Genomic DNA, 14,973 nt, shown 5'->3' on the forward strand with positions numbered 1-14,973 from the left:
TTTGGGAATTGTTATAGACAACAAATTAGGTAGCAATATGCAATGTCAATCTGCCGTTGCTAAGGCCAGTAAGGTTTTGTCATGTATAAATAGGGGCAAAAATTCTCGAGAGCCTCTTTATAAATCGCTGGTAAGACCACACCTTGAATATGCTGTGCAATTTTGGGCACCTGTTCTAAAGAAGGATATCATGGCACTAGAAAAAGTGCAGAGACAAGCTCCAAAATTGATAAAAGGAATGGAGCATTTTAGTTATGAAGAAAGGTTAAAAAATTTAAATCTCTTCAGTTTGGAAAAACGGCGCCTTAGAGGGGATATGATAAGATTATACAAATATATTCGGGGCCAGTACAAACCATTATCTGGAAATCTATTCATAAACAGGGCTATACATAGGAAACGAGGTCACACATTTAGGCTTGAAGAAAGGAGATTTCATCTGAGGCAAAGAAAAGGTTTTTTTTACAGTAAAAGCAATAAGGATATGGAATTCATTGCCGGAAGAGGTGGTTTTGTCAGAGTCTATACAGATGTTTAAATTGCAATTGGATAAATACTTGCAAAAACATAACATACAGGGATACAATTTCTAATTAGTGGGCTAATAGCTGCTTGATCCAAGGAGACATCTGACTGCTATTTTGGGGTCAAGAAGGAATCTTTTCCTAGTTTGTTGCAAAATTGGAAGCGCTTCAGACTGGGTTTTTTGCCTTCTTTTGGATCAACAGCAAAAGCATATGTGAGGAAGGCTGAACTTGATGGACGCAAGTCTCTTTTCAGCTATGTAACTATGTAACTATGAAACAGAGAGGAGTTGCACACATTAACAAATGAAAAAGCCTATAGTTTCTTTTCTAATAGGTTGGCATCCAATATGTATACATGTAGTTCTTAAAAATTAAGTGTTGTAAAATATTTATCAAACTATTCAATGGTATGTTTTAAGAATTTCTAAAATAATCACTTCTCTTTACCATGTAAGAATGTGATTACTCCAACATATTTCAGTATTATAGTAAATTTGTTTACAAGTAACATAACGCAATTCTATGTTTTAGAATTCCTCACCTGTATGAGTTCATCTGATGTTTCTTTTGTTTCATTTCCCAGTGCTGAATCATCAGTGTCTATAAGGTTGTCTATGGGGACATCTTGATTTGTCTTTAGGAATGTAAATCCACTTTCATTGGAATCCAAAGCCACACACATATTGTATAAGTAGGGGAGAGGTAGAGTTCCATTATACTGATGAGAAAATATCCGGGGATCAACTTGAGAATACATATTTGTACTTATGGAATCAAAGGCTGGGTGAGGCTTAATTTCTTTGCATTTTGGTATAAATGCTAGCATAATAGTTAAAACAAAAAATAGAGAAATGAGTACCAAGGCTATCACTAAATACATTTGCAAATTAGATTTGGGCTCATCATTGTTAAATGGATTATTGAGTTTGGGGAGCATTTGTTGAAAATTATCCGCAGCAAAAAAGCTCACTGTAACAGTTGTTGAGAGAGCAGGGCTTCCATTATCTTTAACCATAACCACAACCTTATGTGTCCAAACATCCTTCTCGCTAAAGGGCCTTATGGTCCTTATTTCTCCTGTGCGCTGACTAATTTTAAAAGGAAATGGTTCTGATATTTGTATGAAATGATAAGATAGCCAAGCATTATGCCCAGAGTCAGCATCCACTGCAATCACCTTAGTAATCAAAACTTCTTCTTCAGTCGTTAAAGGCACTATTTCAAATGATGATGAGCCACCGCTTTCTGTTGATGGGTACAGAATTTTAGGTGCATTGTCATTTTGATCCATGATATGGATGATTAATGTTGAATTGCTACTCAGAGATGAGGATCCTTTGTCTTTAGCAGTAATTTGAATAACAAATTCTTTGTGCTGCTCATAATCAAATGATCGCTGAGCATAGAGAACCCCACTTTCTATATTTAGAGAGAAATAAGAGGATACTGCAAAATCATCTCTGCTAGAGCTGGACATTGAATAAATAACTTTGGCATTGTCGCCAGAATCAAGATCTGATGCATGTATACAATATATTGAAGCTCCTGGCAAATTATTTTCTGGAACATAGGCGAAATAAGTAGATTGGGTAAATAAAGGAGGATTGTCATTAACATCCGATATATCCAATCTGATGGCTTTCTTAGTGGAAAGTGGAGTTGATCCTCTGTCTGAAGCAGTAATTGTGATGTTATAACGTGATACTTTTTCTCTGTCCATAGCAGTTGTTGTCACAATTCTATAATAATTATCTGATGATAACATTAGTTTAAAGGGAACTTTTTCCATTATTTGACAGTCAACTAATCCATTTTCTCCTGCATCTTGATCATGAACTTCAAGCAGCGCTATCATTGTGCCAGGAACAGAATCCTCAGGAATAGGAGTAGATAATGATGCAATTGTTATTTCTGGTGCATTGTCATTTTCATCTAAAATCTCAATCAATACTTTGCAATGGGTAACTAGGTCACCACCATCCTTTGCTTGTACAGACATTTCATAATTTCTCATCACCTCAAAATCCAAGTTCTTATTAGTTGTAATTTCTCCAGTTATAGGGTTGATAATAAATGTATTTGTATTATGCACATTGCCTGTGCTTTTAGTAAATGAATATGTGATCTCTGCATTAGATCCTTCATCTTCATCAGTTGCACTTACATGGAAAAGACTAGAATTTATGGGAGTGTTTTCTCTTATGCTTACTTTGTATACCTTTTGGGCAAATATTGGAAAATTATCATTTCCATCAGTAATAATGATCTTTATCAAAGAAGTGCCTGATCTAATAGGATTTCCTCCATCCAGTGCTGTTAAAATTAATTCATGAATGTTCTGTGTCTCTCGGTCTAAAGGTTTCTCTAAAACAAGTTCTAGAAATGTACTGCCATCAGTGCTGTTTTTTTCACTTAGTGTAAAATACTGATTATCACTGAGTTTGTAAGTCTGTATAGAATTAATGCCAATGTCTGGATCTTCTGCAGTTTGTAAAACAAATCGTGCTCCTACTGAAATTGTTTCAATAATTTTTAAAGTAGCAATATCATTAAAAAATCTGGGAGCATTATCATTAATATCCAGTATTTCTATGTTGACTCTAGAAACATTTATAGGATTTTCCACCACTGCATCAAAGGTTAATAAACAGGGAGCTGCTGACCCACACAGTGTCTCTCTATCTATCCTGTCTTTAACAAATAAATTTCCATTATCTAAATTTACAGAAAAATATTTCTCTGAAATTCGTGAAATGATGCGAAATCTGCGTAACTTAAACTGTTTAATATCTAAATTAAGGTCTTTTGCAATATTTCCTATAACAGAGTTTTTTCTCATTTCTTCATCAATGGAATAATGAAGCTGACCAGAGACTAAATGACAGAGCCATGAAAATAAGAAGAAATATATTACTTGCCATTTGATTCCTTTGTAATTCTGTGAATCCAGGGTTTCCATCCTCATTCTTAATGTTTAAAATCCAAGTAATTTCTTGTTAGATGCATATAGTTTAGTTGATAGAGGAATGTATAGTGCTGATTCCTTTTTTTTTTTTTAGAAGAAAATAACTATATATATATATATATTGCCTGCTCTTTATATGAGAGAATCCACAAATTGCTGTGTTTCTTCTTGCAGATCTGCAGTGTGTGTTAGGGATGGAAATATCAGTGGATCTCCAGCTCTGCATTCTTCTCCTTATTGGTCAAACAGCGGCGCTCAGAGGTATAAATGTGGAATTGCATGACAAAGAATTTTTACAGAAATTATTTAAAATATCTCACCTGTTTCATCAATAAAACATTCTGTCTTTAAAAAGAAAAAAATAATAAATGTAATATGGAGAATGTCTTATTTGTTTAATCAATTACTTAGTGCAATGATAGTGCTTAATAATGTTAGTTTACAAGTTGTGTTACAAGCATGAAAAATATGACTTGAAGTCTGTCAATAATAAAGTTATATATGGTAAATTTGATAAAATAGTAATCAAGAGTAATATAGATATAAAAATGTTGTTATTCTTCCACTCACATATCAATAAATAATTGAATGATTAGGAATAATAAAGTTCTCAGCCACATGCTTTTGTAATTATCTATGTCATGAGTATTTTCTATTACATACTTGTCAAAAAATTTAATTTGTAGGTAGTCCCATAGTTAAGACACATACTAATGAGCATACTACTAAAATTAAAATATCTCTATAGCAATTGTCTTATTTATTATAAACTCCTCTTCCTTACATTGTAAGATATGCTTACAGCTTACTCTGTGTAAAACCTGCTAGATCTTAGACTCATGGGTAGGAATCTCTGGGAGAGTGGTGAGAGAAACTGAACCAAATATCTACCTCTGTTATACGTGGCAAATACACACATTGCTATATACACACTTTAACACACACAGACATAGTAGATACACAGACACAATATATAGATTGACACACTCTCAGACACAGTATTAGTATGTACACACTGACAAACACACACTGTTATGTATACACTACTATGCACACACTCATTCAGACATTATACTCACACTGCTACACACTGCTGCATGCACAGTTAGGTATAGTATACATATTGTATGTAGTTTATTAAAGATTTTAAAAACATTCACTTGCCAATCTTTGTTTTTTTCTCTTATGCAGTAACTCCCTGAGAAGTAACATGATATCAGGTGACATTGTGTCTTGTAATGTCACACATATATAATTTATTTTGCAAATTATCGTGGACAGTATTTCTTTCTAAAAAAGGTGGGAACCCTAATGATGATGCATTTTGTTAGGACCAATCATTGGGTAGACACTTTAAAGTACTGTATAACTTATGGAATGATAGCCATACAACTGCTATATATGCATAGTGTTACAAATAGTGTAACTTATTTAAGCTCAACAAGCCTTCATGGGTAAGCACTGATTCAATGTTTTCCTATGGGGAAGGCCTAATGCGCTTGAGGCATTTGCCTCACATACACATTAGACCCCCTCCCCACCTTTCAGATGATGTTAAAGGACGGGAGCCACAACCCAGTACTGAGGGACATTGGCTCTGGAATCAGGTAAGTGAATAAAGGGTTATCTAACCCTTTGTGTGCCGGAGGGCAGTGAGGAAGGGGAAGACCAGAGTGAACTATAGTGTTAGGAATACTAATTTGTATTTCTAACACTATAGATTACTTTTAATAACAACATTAAAATTACTCTAGATATGGCTGTTTTGAACTTACTTATGTCCTTATTCATGAACTACCAGGAATATTTAGTTACATATACTTTTGCAGTAAAATACCTATTGCTAGACGATGGAAACAAGAACACAACTTGTCAAAGATATCATGGAAAAAACAGTTGCTTTGTCATCTTAGGATGGAAAGTGGTAGAAAGTGATTTTTTTTTATAAAGCTAATATGTATTTTAGCTCCTTGCAAAATTAGAAATAGAGATTTGATTATCAATGTGATGTTCTATATTTTTGGCAACCATAAATGTTTATATGGATATTGTGTTATTTGTGCATTACCCTTTTTTTTGTTTCATGTGCCGTATGTTATGTGTGTATAGCCTTTGTGTATTTATTTGAAAAATACAACAAAGAAATAGAATTGAAAAATAAAATGATTTTGTAAATTTCGCCACATATTTCCAAGAGTCAATATCCTTTTTTATATATGATAATACTGTGCATTGCTGTTACTAACTGACAATGTACTCTTTTGGTAAGCTGGTTTGCTATAACTATTATCACATCCTTTTCTTTTTTTTTATATGATGTAACTTGATTTTCAATATAACAGGTTCCCTAATGGTATATCACCAAATGTTATAGACATACACTGCCAATAATGCGTTGCCACCCTTTATACTAACATTGCATCAATAAAGTTTTAAAACTAAAACATGTCAAGATCTATGTTTTGGACTTCCTTAAAATATTAGCTACATATTAATGTTTTGCTCTCGAAATTGTAAACTTTGCATTGTTCTATTTGCAAACACCATCTTGAAATGTATCAACACCCTTCTCCAGCATTATTGTTGACCATTTTCTTATCGTTGACTACACACTTCCTTAAATGGATTTAAAAAAAAAACCTTTTCTTCTGTATTATATTACATCTTTTTTTTAATATCTGAAAATACTAAGATAGGAATTTCAATGCCCCCTGCAATGTCATTCATAAAAGAAATAAAAAATTATAGTACTCTATTTTATGGTTCAAAATGATGTTCACATTCATGTTTTAATACTTTTGGTTAAGCTATGCAAACTATTTAATAAATTGGATACACTTTTAAAATATATTTTTTACATTTTAAAATCTCTTAAAATATATTGTAAATATAAATATGTACTAATATATAAAAATATTAAAATATTTTTCTTAATAATAAATCATAAACATATTTTAACATCAATTAAAATGTTATGCAAAATTATAGAATTAAAGCCTTAATTCTTAATTTATTTGGACAACTTTATTCACAAACCGAAACACCAAGGAGTTACACATTGTTGAGTAAAATAACCTATAGTTTCTTATCTAATAGGGTGGCAACCAATATGCATGCACGTAGTTCTTACAAATGAAGTGTTGTAAAAATAATTATTAAACTATACAAAGGTATTTGCAAAATCATCACTTCTTTTTACAATGTAATACGGTGATTACTTCAACATATTTCAGTATTATAGTAAATGTATTTACATGAAACAAAACACAATTCTATGGTTTAGAAATCCTCACCTGTATGAGTTCACTGGATGTTTCTTTTGTTTCATTTCCCAGTGCTGAATCATCAGTGTCTATAAGGTTGTCTATGGGGACATTTTGATTTGTCTTCAGGAATGTAAATTCACTTTCATTGGAATCCAAAGCCACACACACATTGTATGAGTAGGGGAGAGGTAGAGTTCCATTATACTGATGAGAAAATATCCGGGGATCAACTTGAGAATACATATTTGTACTTATGGAATCAAAGGCTGGGTGAGGCTTCATTTCTTTGCATTTTGGTATAAATGCCAGCATAATAGTTAAAACAAAAAATAGAGAAATGAGTACCAAGGCTATCACTAAATACATTTGCAAATTAGATTTGGGTTCATCACTGTTAAATGGATTATTGAGTTTGGGGAACATTTGTTGAAAATTATCCGCAGCAATAAAGCTTACTGTAACAGTCGTCGAGAGAGAAGGGCTTCCATTATCTTTAACCATAACCACAACCTTATGTTTCCAAATATCCTTTTCACTAAAAGGTCTTATAGTCCTTATTTCTCCTGTGCGCTGACTAATGGTAAAAGGAATTGGTTCTGATATTTGTATGAAATGGTAAGAGAGCCAAGCATTATGCCCAGAGTCAGCATCTACTGCAATCACCTTAGTAATCAAAACGTCTTCTTCAGTGGTTAAAGGCACCATCTCAAATGATGATGAGACACCACTTTCTGTTGATGGATACAATATTTTAGGTGCATTGTCATTCTGATCCATGATATGGATGATTATTGTTGAATTGCTACTCAGAGATGGGGATCCTTTGTCTTTAGCAGTAATTTGAATAACAAATTCTTTGTGCTGCTCATAATCAAATGATCGCTGAGCATAGAGAACCCCACTCTCTATATTTAGAGAGAAAAAGGAGGATACTGGAAAAGCATCTCTGTTAGAACTAGACATTGAATAAATAACTTTGGCATTATCACCAGAATCAAGATCTGATGCATGAATACAATATATTGAAGCTCCTGGCAGGTTATTTTCTGGAACATAGGCGAAATAAGTAGATTGGGTAAATAAAGGAGGATTGTCATTAACATCCGATATATCCAATCTGATGGTTTTCTTAGTGGAAAGGGGAGCTGATCCTCTGTCTGAAGCAGTAATTGTGATGTTATAACGTGATACTTTTTCTCTGTCCATAGCATTTGTTGTCACAATTCTATAATAATTATCTGAAGATAACATTAGTTTCAAGGGAACTTTTTCCATTATTTGACAGTCAACTAATCCATTTTCTCCTGCATCTTGATCATGAACTTCAAGCAGCGCTATCATTGTGCCAGGAGCAGAATCCTCAGGAATAGGAGTAGATAATGATGCAATTGTTATCTCAGGTGGATTGTCATTTTCATCTAAAATTTCAACCAATACTTTGCAATGGGCAACTAGGTCTCCCCCATCCTTTGCTTGTATAGACATTTCATAATTTCTCATCACCTCAAAATCCAGGTTCTTACTAGTTTTTATTTCTCCAGTTGTAGAGTTGATAATAAATGTATTTGTATTATGCATATTGTCTGTGCCTTTAGTAAAGGAATATGTGATCTCTGCATTAGATCCCTCATCTTCATCAGTTGCACTTACATGGAAAAGACTAGAATTTATTGGAATGTTTTCTCTTATACTCACTTTATATACCTCTTGGGTAAATATAGGGAAATTATCGTTCCCATCAGTAATAATGATCTTTATTAAAGAAGTGCCTGATCTAATGGGATTCCCCCCATCCACTGCTGTTAGAATTAATTCATAAATGTTTTGTGTCTCTCGGTCTAAAGGTTTCTCTAAAACAAGTTCTGGAAATTTACTGCCATCAGTGCTGGTCTTTTCACTCAGTGTAAAATGCTGATTATCACTGAGTTTGTATGTCTGTATAGAATTAATACCAATGTCTGGATCTTCTGCATTTTGTAAAATAAATCGTGTTCCTGGTAAACTGAATTCAATTATTTTTAGTGTAATAATATCATTATAAAATCTGGGAGAGTTGTCATTAATATCCTGAATTTCAATGCTGACTCTAGAAACATTTAAGGGATTTTCCACCACTGCATCAAAGGTTAATAAGCAGGGAGCTGCTGACCCACACAGTGTTTCTCTATCTATCCTGTCTTTAACATACAAATTTCCATTATCTAAATTTACAGAAAAATATTTCTCTGAAATTCGTGAAATGATGCGAAATCTACGAAACCTAAACTGTTTAATATCTAAATTAAGGTCTTTTGCAATATTTCCTATAACAGAGTTTTTTCTAATTTCTTCATCAATTGAATAATGAAGCTGACCAGAAACTGAATGACAAAGCCATGAAAATAAGAAGGAAAATATTACTTGCCATCTGATTCCTCTGTAATTCTGTGAATCTAATGTTTCCATCCTCATTCTTAATGTTTAAAATCCAGGCAATTTCTGTGTAGATTTACAATGCATATAATATAGTTGGTAGAAGAATATATAGTACTGATTCCTTTTTCTTTAGTAGAAAATAACAAGATGTATCTTGCCCTGCTTTTTATATGAGAGAATCCAAAAATGGCTGTGTTTCTTCTTGCAGATCTGCAGTGTGTGTTAGTGATGGAAATATCAGTGGATCTCCAGCTCTGCATTCTTCTCCTTATTGGTCAAACAGCGGCGCTCAGAGGTACAAATAGAGAATTGCATGATCAAGAAAATGTCCTCAGAAATTATTCAAAATATCTAATCTGTTTCATCAATAAAACATTTTGTCTTTTAAATAAATGTAATATGAAGAATTTATTATTTGTTTAATCAATTACTTCATGTTTTGCAATGATATAGGTTAATACAGTGAGTTTACATGTTATGTTCAAGCATGATAAAGAGTTAATTGAAAATATGGCCTGAAGTCTGCCAGTAATCAATTTATACATAGTACATTTTAACATTGATATAAAATGTATTTAATTCTTCCATTCAAAATGCTTGTTTATGAATAATAATGTTCTCAGCCATACGCTTTTGTAGTTATCTATGTCATAAAAGTAGTTTTTTTAACATACTATTCCCCAAAACTGTAATTTGTAGATAGTCCCATATTTAGAAAGCACACTACTGAGCATTCTATTAAAGTGGATAGTTATACAGAAAATTGTCTTATTGTGCATGTATTCTAAACTTATTATCTCCCTTAGATTGTAAGTTCAATAACATTCTCATGTACAGTCATTCATAGTGTACACATTGTAAGTTGTTTATTAAAGATTTATGACTTTTTCCTTTCCAAATTTTTTTTCCTCCTATGTAATGCCCTGAGATGTTATGTGATATCAGGTGACATTATGTCCTGTGATTTTACACTTATAATTCATTATGCAAATTAGAATGGCCAGTATGTTTCCCCAAAAAGGTGACAATGCCAATAATGATGCACTTTTTAGACACAATCATTGGGTACACACTTTAAATTACTTTATAACTCATAGAATTATGGCCATACATCTGCTATATTTGCATAGTGTTATAAATAGTGTAATTAATTTAATCTTAACAAGCCTTTATTGATAAGTTTTTATTCCCTTTTTAGGTTAAATGTCCTTCTGAATACCTGAGCTCAAACCTGAATTGCATTTTTAAAGTTGATTTTACTTAAGTATAAAAATGTAAAATACATTTCTACAGTTAGTAACATATTCTCAAGAGCCAATATCCATTTTTATATTTGAGAATACTGTTCTTTGCTGCTACTGATTGACAGTTTACTTTTTTAATAAGCTGGTTAGCTATAGCTATTATCATATCCATTTATTTTGGTGTTTTATATATTGTAACTTGATTTTCAGGTGTCCAAAAGGTAGGTTGCTAAATGTTATAGACCTACACCTCCCATAATGCTTTGTCAGGCTTTATAGTGACAAAGTATCAATGAAGTTTTAAAACTAAAACATATGGGGATCTACCTCTGGGGTCCCTTTGAAGTATAATATGCACAATTATGTTTGTTGTTGAAATTCTTATCTTTGCATCATCCTGTTTGTAAACACCCTCTTGACAAGTATCAACAAACACCCTTCTCTTCAGTATTATCTTACATCGTCTTTTATGTTTTGGTTCCCCTTAAAATATAACCTGCACATTTATGGTTGTTCTTGAAATTCTTAACTTTGCATTGTTCAATATGCACTCACACCCTTGAAATGGATCAACAAAAAACTTGTATTATCTTGGATCTTTTTTTTTATCATCTGAAAATCCTAAAATAGGTCTCCTGTAATATAATTCATAAAAAAGAAAATGATATCGGTACTTAATATTTTTGGATACATTTTTTAAAAATCTTAATATTAAATATCTTAAAATATATTGTTTATAAAAAATATGTATAAATATGTATAAATCAAAAATATTTAAATATTAAAATGTTTTCAGAATATTACATCATCTATAATGTTCATCATAATATATTAAATTATTTGAAAGCTTATCCAAAAATATAAGAATTGAGGCCTTAATTTTAGATTATTTGGACAACTTGATTAACAAACTGAAACGCTGAGGAGCTGCACACATTATTAAGGAGAAAGGTCTGTAGTTTCTTATCTAATAGGGTGGTAAATATTATGTATGTATGTAGTGTTTACAAATGAACTGTTGTAAAAAAAGTTTTAAAAAACTATAGAATGGTATGTTTTAAGAATTTGTAAAATAATCACTTCTCTTTACTATGTAAGAATGTGATTACTCCAATATATTTCAGTATTATAGTAAATTTGTTTACAAGTAACATAACGCAATTCTATGTTTTAAAATTCCTCACCTTTATGAGTTCACCGAATGTTTCTTTTGTTTCATTTCACAGTGCTGAATTGTCAGTGTCTATACGGTTGTCTATGGGGACATTTTGATTTATTTGTCTTTAGGAATGTAAATTCACTTTCATTGGAATCCAAAGCCACACACACATTGTATGAGTAGGGGAGAGGTAGAGTTCCATTATACTGATGAGAAAATATCAACTTGAGAATACATATTTGTACTTATGGAATCAAAGGCTGGGTGAGGCTTAATTTCTTTGCATTTTGGTATAAATGCTAGCATAATAGTCAAAACAAAAATAAGGAAATAAGTACCAAGCCTGTGCAAATTAGATTTGGGTTCATCATTGTTAAACGGATTATTGAGTTTGGGGAGCATTTGTTGAAAATTATCCACAGCAATAAAGCTTACTGTAACACTTGTCAAGAGAGCAGGACTTTCATTATTTTTAACTATAACCACAACCTTATGTTTCCAAACACCCTTCTCATTAAAGGGTCTTATAGTCCTTATTTTTGCTGTGCGCTGACTAATGGTAAAAGGAGTTGGTTTTGATATTTGTATGAAAATATAAGAGAGCCAAGAATTGTGCCCAGAGTCAGCTTCCACTGTAATCACCTTAGTAATTAAAACTTCTTCTTCAGTGGTTAAAGGCTCCATCTTAAATGATGATGAGCCACCACTTTCTGTTGATGGGTACAGAATTATAGGTGCATTGTCATTCTGATCCTGTCAGAGTTTCTCTGCTGTTTTAAACAGAAACCCTTCCTCACTCTGTGACTGAGCTATTCAGCTGCTTGTTAAGGATCAGCTCTTTCATTACCGTTTCCATGGTTATTCACCTGGTTGATTGTTGCCAGCCCTGTTGCTAATCAGTGCAGCCTATTTAAGCAGCAAGTTCCAGTATCTCCTTGCCCTTGCAATGTTTCCTGTTTCCCAGGAGACTCCTTGTTTCCTCTGTTTTCCTTGTTCTCTGTGTGTTCCTGGTTCCTAGTTCCGTACTTCTGGCCTTGTTCCTGACTCCGCTGCTCTCCGTTTCTCCTAATCCTGGCTCGTCTGACAACCCGCTTTGGTGCCTCATCCCTGCTTGCCTCCTGGACTTTGCTTTTGGTTATTTTATTATTTGCTATTTATAATAAAGGTGTTTTGCATTTACATTCTGTCTATGTCTCTGGTTCCTGGTCCCTAACAGATCCATGATATGGATGATTCATGTTGAATTGCTACTCAGAGATGGGGATCTTTAGCAGTAATTCAAATAACAAATTCTTTGTGTTGCTCATAATCAAATTATCACTGAGCGTAGAGAACCCCAATCTCTACATTTATAGGAAAGTAAGAGGATACTAAAACATAATCTCTGTTAGAACTGGACATTAAATAAATAAATAACTTTGGCATTATCGCCAGAATCAAGATCTAATGCATGTATACAATATATTGAAGAGCCTGGCAATTTTCTTCTAGCATATAGGCTAAATAAATAGATTGAGTAAATAAAGGTGGATTGCCATTAACATCTGATATATCCAATCTGATGGTTTTCTTAGTGGAAATGGGAGTTGATCCTCTGTCTGAAGCAGTAATTGGGATGTTGTAATGTGATACTTTCTCTCTGTCCAAAGCACGTGTTGTCACAATTTTATAATACTTATCTGAAGATAACATTAGTTTAAAGGAAACATTTTCCATTATTTGACAGTCAGCTAATCCCTTTTCTCCTGCATCTTGATCATGAACTTCAAGCAGCGCTATCATTGTGCCAGGAACAGAATCCTCAGGAATAGGTGTAGATAATGATGCAATTGTTATCTCAGGTGCATTGTCATGTTCATTTAAAATTTCAATCAATACTTTGTATTGGGTAACTAGGTCTCCACCATCCTTGCTTGCACAGACATTTCATAATGTATTGACACCTCAAAATCCAAGTTCATGTATAGTAGAGTGGAATAGAGGTCTAGACAAAGCCTACACAGCAAAGAGAAGTAACGGAAAAGCCATGCATGTACTCCATGGCGGTCTCCATGAAAGGAAGACAAATGCTTCCTACCCTCCCTCCTCTTTCCTTCTGTACCCCCTCCCCCTCCTCATCCCTTTGTGTTGACAATTCCAATGAAAACAATAACAATTGTCAAATTTAAAAAAAAAAAATCCAAGTTCATATTAGTTTTACTTTCCCCAGTTGTAGGATTGATAATAAATGTATCTGTAAGATGCACATTGCCTGTGCTTTTTGTAAATTAATATATGATCTCCGCATTAGATCCTTCACCTTCATCAGTTGCACTTACAAAGGAAACAATATAATTTATTGGAATGTTTTCTCTGTTGGTTATTTTGTATACCTCATGGGTAAATATAGGAACATTATCATTTCCATCGGTAAGTGCCTGATCTAATGGGATTTTCTCCATCCAGTGCTGTTAGAAGTAGTTCATGAATGTGTTGTGTCTCCTGATCTAAAGGTTTCTCTATAACAAGTTATGAAAATTTACTGCCATCAGTGCTGTTTTTTTCATTTAGTGTAAAATGCTGATTATCACTGAGCTTGTAAGTCTGTATAGAATTAATGCCAATGTCTGAATCTTCTGTAGTTTGTAAAATAAATTGTGTTCATGGTAAACTGAATTCAATTATTTTAATGTAAAAATATTCTAAAAAGTTTGGAGAGTTATTATTAATATCCTGAATTTCAATGGCGACTCTAGAAACATTTTAGGGATTTTCCACCACTGCATCAAAGGTTAGAAAGCAAGTAGCTGCTGCCTACACAGTCTATATCTATCTATTCTGTCTTTAAATGCAAATTTCCATTATCTAAATTTACAGAAAAATATTTATCTGAAATACGTGAAATATTGTGAAATCTACAGACATTTCAAATGTCACGGATTTTCTCTGAAATACGTGAAATAATGTGAAATCTACGAAATTTATATTATTTAATATCTAAATCAAGGTCTTTTGCAATATTCCCTATAACAGAGTTTTTTCTCATCTCTTCATTAATGGAATAATGAAGCTGACCAGATACTGAATGACAAAGCCATGAAAATAAGAAGGAAAATATTACTTGCCATTTGATTCCTTTGTAATGCTGTGAATCCAGGGTTTTATTACTGATTCTTAATGTTTAAAATCCAATTAAATAATATTTAGATTTACAATGCATATAACTTAGTTGATAGAAGAATGTATAGTGCTGATTCCTTTTTCATTAGAAAAGAATAACTAGATATATCTCTCTCTGCTCTGTATATAATAGAATCAAAAAATGGCTGTGCTTCTTCTTGCAGATCTGAAGTGTGTGTTAGTGATGGAAATATCAGTGGATCTCCAGCTCTGTATTCTTCTCCTTATTGGTTAAACA

At 32.8% G+C, this 14,973-nt stretch overlaps 1 protein-coding gene across 4 annotated transcripts in view; it reads right to left on the bottom strand.

The window, feature by feature from the left end:
- Positions 1-14,973, bottom strand: part of LOC134602746 (protocadherin gamma-A4-like) — a 347,761-nt gene that overhangs the window by 296,206 nt on the left and 36,582 nt on the right. For 2 of the 4 annotated variants that reach the window (XM_063448018.1, XM_063448006.1), the window contains exon 1: positions 6,786-9,270. The exons of 1 other annotated variant lie outside the window; for it this stretch is intronic. In XM_063448018.1, the coding sequence (XP_063304088.1) occupies positions 6,786-9,209 (2,424 nt within the window). In that variant the 5' untranslated portion in view covers positions 9,210-9,270. Of the gene's footprint in view, positions 1-1,068; positions 3,542-6,785; positions 9,271-14,973 lie in introns of those variants that run through there. One more of the 4 variants, XM_063448010.1, reaches the window with a different exon arrangement.

Source organism: Pelobates fuscus, chromosome 3 (genome assembly GCF_036172605.1).
Source record: "Pelobates fuscus isolate aPelFus1 chromosome 3, aPelFus1.pri, whole genome shotgun sequence".
In the NCBI taxonomy this organism is placed as follows: Eukaryota; Metazoa; Chordata; class Amphibia; order Anura; family Pelobatidae; genus Pelobates; species Pelobates fuscus.